This window comes from Schistocerca americana, chromosome 2, assembly GCF_021461395.2.
Source record: "Schistocerca americana isolate TAMUIC-IGC-003095 chromosome 2, iqSchAmer2.1, whole genome shotgun sequence".
Classification (NCBI taxonomy): domain Eukaryota; kingdom Metazoa; phylum Arthropoda; class Insecta; order Orthoptera; family Acrididae; genus Schistocerca; species Schistocerca americana.
The window spans coordinates 287,737,657-287,745,360 of record NC_060120.1 but is presented as its reverse complement, the minus strand read 5'-3'; the positions used below and the strand labels follow the sequence as shown (position 1 = coordinate 287,745,360).

Below are 7,704 nucleotides of genomic sequence, written 5' to 3'. Positions count from 1 at the left end.
TTAATAGCTCTTCTCAGTAATTTTGATTAGTTTTTGTGGTGTATGACTACTGCAGGATCTTTACTTGTCCTTGTTAACAGATACATTTCCGTTTTCCTTTTACAGTATATTTTAATCCATCTCATATCTAGGGTTTCCTACATAGTTGCTTAATGTGCTTTCTGATTAGCTTATGCAGAAAACTATTTTCGATTAATAATATGAATTTATCGTACAATTGTTTGAATTTTATGTCAACATTTAGTTAATTGTGAATTCCATCCCATATCATCTCTTGTGAACTATTCTTAAAAATGTTAGTCTGGGAGCTATTAATTATTCTGAATCATTTCCACTGAGGAGTATCTATATTGTATTGTAACAGACTGTTTTATCTATCCTAAATAAATGTGCATCAAGATCTTAGAGAGCGTTAGTCACTGGGTATTCAGTTATTTTCTTGCTTTGAGCGCCACCAAGGAAAACAATATCGATTAGTGTTCTACTGCCTTTGTCGACCTGTGTTGGGAATTACTGAGATCAAACTGTATGGTCAAATTAAGGTATCCATGTCATTTTTGCTACAAGAATCCTTTAGAAAATCTGCAATGATATCACCACAGATTATTAACTGCTTACTGCTGTCTGATAGGTACCACAGTAAGAGCTCCATATTCCTCATCAACAGTTCATAATTTCCCTGTATGGCTCTATACACAGTTACAATTAAACAAAACTATTTTTCAGTATCAATTGGCAAGCACACACCTCTGTGCGCTGAGCACTACAAATTCAACTTGCTCCAATGTTTTTGAAATTGTGTTGTGTGTTAATGTAAATAATAACTCCTCCTTCTCCCAATTAGTTCTACATCAGTAAGACGTGAAGGTGTTTAATTTCTCTAACCTTGCAGTTTTGTTGTAGTCAGTTTTGCACAAGGCGTCAATCTTTGTCAGAAGTCTCTAAACTTTCCAAACAGACCAGAAGCTCTTGTACATCATTACTCATCTTCTTAACATTGTTGTGAAATAACGTAGCCTTACTTTCCCTCGCATTTTTAAGCATCTCGTGGGGCTCTGCTGTTAGTTCAACTTCTTTGAAAACATGGTGCATACATCGAAATAGGGATTTCCACACAACAGGGGATCACGCTTGAGTGTGGTGTGTGAAGCACAGTGGAAAACGCCTCGCAAGTGTCATCAGACTACAAAATGCGCAGAAGCGTCTTGGCGGGAAACGAGATCTATATAGACCTTGGCGGAACGGCTTTCACAACAGCGCGGCGTCGCGGCAATTCAGGGAACTAGCTGTCTCGGCGAGTGAGGTGCCTGCAGTGGGGGCTACGCGTCTGCCACATAAAACAACCGCTGCGACTCCCTCGCGGCCAGACAGCGATAATGCGGGGCACACGCGGAGCACTGGCGTTGCTGCTGGCGGCGTGCGTCGCGTTGCTGGCGCCAGCGCGGTGCGCCAGCAAAGGTGGCGGCGCTAGCGAGCAGCGGGAGCCGCAGGTGCAGACGGCCCTGGGCCGGCTGCGGGGCAGCGTGATGACGTCACTGGACGGCCGGAACATCCTGGCTTTCCGCGGAGTTCGCTACGCGCTGCCACCCGTCGGCGAACTGCGCTTCAAGGTGAGGCCCCGTCTGTCGGACGCGATCGATGCACTGGGCGCAGTTCGTACAGAGGTTGCCTGGCGGGGACGTGGCTCTGTTTCAGGCCACCTCCATCTTAGCAAATGAAGCAATATCGAGACGTGTCGCTCCTTTTTGGTTCGCGCTAGAGATGGGCAAAGTCGTTCATCATTGGGAACTATTTCACTGGTGATCGATCTTTTTTGGGAACCGTTCATTTTTACTCGTTCACAGTTCACTGTGCTTGGTGTATGCTTCTTATGAAAAACTGAAAATTTGTAGTATAGGTGACTGAAGGTGGAAGGCGCCAAGAGGGGGCACTTGCCTCCCTCCTGGAGTACAGAGTTTTTATTCATAACAGAAGTCTCACACACTTGTAATTTTTGTGATTCTGCAAAACATCTCGTTTAGCCAACTGTAGCGTAATGTGGCTAATCGCATTAAACTAATATAAGGTGGCGCACGAAAAACCGGCCCCGAGTAGAGACTGTACGCCAATTACCCACAAATTGTTGACCGCTACGGACAGAATAGATAAACATGTAATAATTAGACAGTGAAGAAATAACAAATAAACTAATGCAAACAACTTCGAGACAATAGATGACGATTGGTAAGCGACAATGAGCAGTCAGTACTCGGGGCCGATTTTTCGTGCGCCACCCTGTACCACTGAAATAATGTTGTAGGAGTTACCTATTCTCCCACACTCGATTACGAAGCGCGGGCTTCATTCTTTTGTAAGTCGGTCTGCCTTCCATAACAATGAACTTGCTCTTTTACCTGGGGTCAAAAAAGGACGGAAAATGGCCACTCGTGTGTGCTGTGCCGACGTCCTTTGCATGTCTAATAGCAAAGAATCTTGCCTTTTTACAAACATTTCTTCTGTTGTTTATCGATATAGTGAAGTAAGCTGATGCGCCGTTTTGTTGCCTGAAAAGATGTATGTATTACATACCATGTAATTTTTATGTAATTTACGTAATTATAAAGTACATTTTAATTACCAGTCGTGGACGCTGAATAGAATACGAAAAGAACCAGAAGTTCAGAGTTCTAAAAAGGTTTGAAACAGATCGAGAATGGGCGTCCGAAGCGAACGAAACGAACAAGATACTGAACAGTGAACTATGAGCAGTCGGCAGTGGTACTGCGACGAGTGGCCACACGAAGGCCGAGTCCGACCGAGCGAGACCGAGACAGACGGAAACGGAACCGAGGCTGGAACGAGACTGGGCGACATGCCGTTCGGGAACGAGACCGACCGTATCCCGTTCCTGGGAACTATAAGTAGAAAGCCGCGACCGAAGTGAACTATGAAAGACCGTTGCTTAGAACTCGTTCCTCGCTCGTCCCATTCATCTTGGTGAACCGTTCCTTTGAACCCGTTAGTTCGTGACCATGTGTAGCGACCAGTGGCGCACCAAAGCGACGCTTGGCGGATAGTACTCTTCGTCATTGGTCCCTTCCTAGCCTGCAATCTCTCTCCCAGCGCAGAGTCCCAAGCGACTAGAAAAAAGCGCAGATGACTTCAATACATAAGAACCGATAAATAACGGACCTACAAAATTATAGACCAATATCCATAACATCACTTTGTTGCTGAGTTCTTGAGCATATTGTAATTTCGAATACAGTAAATTGCCTTGAGACAGAAAAGCTTCAGTTCACAATTCAGGACGGATTTAGAAATAATTGCTTGGGTGAAACTCAGCCTGTCGTTTTCTCGCACGATCTCCTGCGAACCACGCTATCCGGAAAGCGTTTGGCACGGCGCCTCACTGTAGACAGTTAACGAAGGTCAGAGGTTATGAATCAGGCTCTCAGGCATGTAAATGGCTCAAAGCCCTCTTAAGTAATAGGAGCCAGTACATTGTTCTCTACGGCGAGTGTTCATCAGAGACAACGATATCGTCAGGAGAGCCCCATGGAAAAGTGACAGGACCGCTCGTATTCTCTACATACATAAAATATGATCTGACAGATACAGTGAGCCAGCCAATGTGGCCGAGCGGTTCTATGCGCTTCAGTTCAGAACCAGGGGCCTGATATGGTCGCAGATTCGAATCCTGCCTCGGGCATGGATATGTGTGATGTCCTGAGGTTAGTTAGGTTTAAGTAGTTCTAAGTCTAGGGAACTGATGAGCTCAGATGTTAAGTCCCATAGTACATAGAGCCATTTGAACCATTTAGATACAGTGAGCATCAATCTGCGGCTGTTTGCTGATGATGCTGTAGTGTGCGGAAAGGCGTCGTCACTGAGCGACTATAGGAGGATGCAGTACGACTTAGACAGAATTTCTAGTTGATGTGATGAATGGCAGCTTGCTCTAAATGTAGAAAAATATAAGTTGATCCAAATGAGCAGGAAGAACAGTACTGTAATAATCGAATGTTTGTTGCACACTGCTTGACACAGTCATGTTGATAAAATATTTAGGCTTGGCGTTGCAAAGCGATATGAAATGGAACGAGTATAAAAGGAAGACAGTGAGGAAGGCGAATGGTCGACTTCGGTTTATTAGGTGAATTCCGGGACAGCGCAACCCATCTATAAATTAGAGTACATATATACTGAAGAGACAAAGAAACTGGTGCACCTACCTAACATCATGTAGGGCCCCGCTAGCATACAGAAGTGCCGCAACACATGGTGGAATGGACTCGACTAATGTCTGAAGTAGTGCTGGAGGGAACTGACACCACTAATCCTGCACAGCTGTCCGTAAATCCGTACGAACACGAGGGGGTGGGCATCGCAGATATGCACAATAATGTTCATTTCTGGGGAGTTCGGTGACCAGCGGAAGTGTTTAAACTCAGAAGAGTGTTCCTGGAGCCACTCTGTAGCAATTTGGATGTTTGGGGTGTCGCATTGTCCTGCTGGAATTGCCCAAGTCCGTCGGAATGCAAAATGGACATGAATGGATGCAGGTGATCAGTTTCCGAAAACTTACGCACGTGTCACCTGCCAAGAGTCGTATCTAGACATATCACGGTTTCCATAGCACTCCAACTGCACACGCCCCAACCATTACAGAGCCTCCACCAGCTTGAACAGTCCCCTGCTGACATGCAGGATCCATGGATTCATGTGGTTGTCTTCATACCCCTACACGTCCATCCGCTCGATACAATTCGAAGCGAGACTCGTCCGACAAGGCAATATGTTTCCAGTCATCAACAGTCCGATGTCGGTGTTAACGAGCCCTGGCGAGGCATAAAGCATTGTGTAGTGCAGTCATCAAGAATATACGTGTGGGTCTTCGGCTCCGAGGGCCCATATCGATGATGTTTCGTTGAGTGGTTCGCACGCTGACACTTGTTGATGGGTCAGCATTGAAATCTGCAGCAATTTGCGGAAGGGTTGCACTTTTCTCACGTTGAAGGATTTTCTTCAGTCACCGGTGGTCCCGTTCTTGCACGGAGATTTGATGTTTTACCGGATTCCGGATATTCACGGTATATTCACGAAACGGTCGTACGGGAAAATCTCCACTCCATCGCTACCTCGGAGATGTTGTTTCCTATCGCTCGTGCGCCGACTATAACACGCGTTCAAAATCACTTAAATCTTGATAACCTGCCATTGTAGCAGCAGTAACCGAGCGCCAGACACTTGTCTTTAATTCTGCCTACTTACATATCTCAGCATTTGAATTTTACATATCTCATCATTTGAATACGCATACCTATACCAGTTTCTTTGGCGCTTCAGTGCAGAACACTAGTGCTTCCCATTCTTGAGTACTCCTCTGCACTAAGTCGCATTTAGGTATTTATTTATTGCAATATTTATTCCATAGACATAGATCCATTTTTCCGTTGTAACGCATGGATGTGAAACGAGTCAAAAGGAAGACATCGAAGCAATTCAGAGGCAGGCTGCAAGATTTGTTATTGGCAGGTTCATTAACTTGCGAGTATTAGAGAGATGCTGCGTGAACTCAAACGAGAATCTCTAGAAGGAAGACGACGTTCTCTTCGCCCAAAACGATTGATAAAATTTGAAAAACCAGCATTTTCGGCTGACGGCAGAACGATTCTACTACCGTGACGTACATTTCGCATAAGGACCACAAAAATAAGATACGAGAAATATGGGCTCATATGGAGGCACATAGATAATCGGTTTTACCTCGCTCTGTTTGCTAGTGGAACAGGAAAGAAAATGGTTGGTAGTGGTACGTTTGGTACACTCTGTCATGAGCCGTACAGTGGCTGTGGAGAGTATATGTAGATGCAGATGATAGTGCAGACTATGTGATATTATATCATTATATGCAGTGTGCAAGACAAAGCATGGAAAACGTCACTGGAGAACTACCGAAACAGGTTAGCCACTAAATTTTAGTATTAATAATATAGTAAGTGATGATGCATAATTAAATCGTTCACCCGAGCAACTTTTAAGCTGACAAACAACAAATTATACAAGAGAACAGATAAACTGTTTTGTGCTTACGCATTTGCGCTTTCTCAGTGCAGGCAATGTATGTAATGTGAGATGCCTTTCTGCATATATTTGTAACAGTTATTACACAATTGCTTATGATATCTTTGAAAAACAGACTATTTTTTTTATTTTCTTGGACGAACAACGTCATATAATATGCGCAGTCACAAAGTCATTTTGCTGAAACGCACCGGTTTTTCTGTTACTTATTGCAGAAACAGAAAGTTTATTTTGAGAAAAAACAAAAACACAGGTTCAAATACCTAATGTTTACTGCAATACGAATCTGCGCATACATCAGTAGAAGACATGGAAAATTCAATATTAATCCAGTTCTAAGTACGCCAAACATGTACAGTCAACATCATATTTTCTGTTCTCAATCAGTGCCTTTCTACGGACAGACATGCGAATCCATTATTAACTTGCTACCGTGATCCACCGACAACGCCTGACAACATGCGCCAGTATTGTCAATGCATGTGCGAACATTACGGAAGGCGATCTACTCGCTGTTGAGAGGAATGTCGTTACACGTATTGCCAAGTGCATTGAGGTTGGGGGACATCATTTTGAGCATTTATTGCATTAATGTGGTATTTACAGGTAATCAAGCTGTAATAGCATGCGTTCTCAGAAATGATAAGTTCACAAAGGTATCACATTGGAACAACCGAAATAAAATGTTCAAACGTACCTACGTTCTGTATTTTAATTTAAAAAACCTACCTGTTACCAACTGTTCGTCTAAAATTGTGAGCCATGTGTTTGTGACTATTACAGCGCCATCTATCACAAAGCGAAAAAAGTGGTCCAACTAAAACATTCATATTTCTTTACGTACTACACGAATAAGTAATAAAAAATGGGCGTTCCTATTTAAAAAAAACGCAGTTGATATCCGTTTGACATATGGCAGCGCCATCTAACGGGCCAACCATAGCGCCATCTGGTTTCCCCCTTCAAGCTAGACGAGTTTCGTTCTTTGTAGTTTTTTCGTTTGATGCTTATTTCGTGAGATATTTGGCCCGGTCACTATCAGTGGACTACCCTGTATACAGATTGCGGTAGTATCGCGTACACAAGTTATTAAAGGACAGTGCATTGGTGGAGCCGCCATCTGTACTCAGTGATGCTAGTGTAAAGGGTTCCGACGGCTTTGAACGCGGAGTGGTAGTTGGAGCTAGACACTTGGGACATTCCATTTCAGAAATCGTTAGGGAATTCAGTATTCCGAGATCTGCAATGTCAAGAGTGTGCCGAGAAAACCAAATTTCAGGCGTTGTCTCTCACCACTGACAACGCAGTGGCCGACGACCTTCAGTTAACGACAGACAGAAGCAGCGTTTGCGTAGAGTTGTCAGTGCTAAGAGACAAGCAACATTGTGTGAAATAACTGCAGAAATCAACGTGGGACGTACGACGAACGTATCCGTTACGACAGCTTAGCGAAATTTGGCGTAAATGTCAGCAGACGACTGACGCGAGTGCCTTTGTTAACAGCACAACATCACCTGCAGTGCCTCTCTTGGGCTCGTGACTATATCGACTGGACACTAGCCGACCGGAAAACAGTGGGCTGGTCAGATTGGTCCCGATTTCAGTTGGTAAGAGCTGATGGTAGGGTTCGAGTATGGC

The 7,704-nt window shown here is 44.1% G+C and overlaps 1 protein-coding gene across 1 annotated transcript in view; it reads left to right on the top strand.

Annotated features, from left to right (window-relative positions):
* The first annotated feature begins 1,358 nt into the window (after positions 1–1,358).
* LOC124595033 (juvenile hormone esterase-like) overlaps positions 1,359–7,704 on the top strand; it is a 72,927-nt gene continuing 66,581 nt past the window's right edge. The window contains exon 1 of the mRNA XM_047133594.1: positions 1,359–1,610. Coding sequence (XP_046989550.1) covers positions 1,377–1,610 — 234 coding nt within the window. The 5' untranslated portion in view covers positions 1,359–1,376. The remainder of the gene's footprint in view (positions 1,611–7,704) is intronic.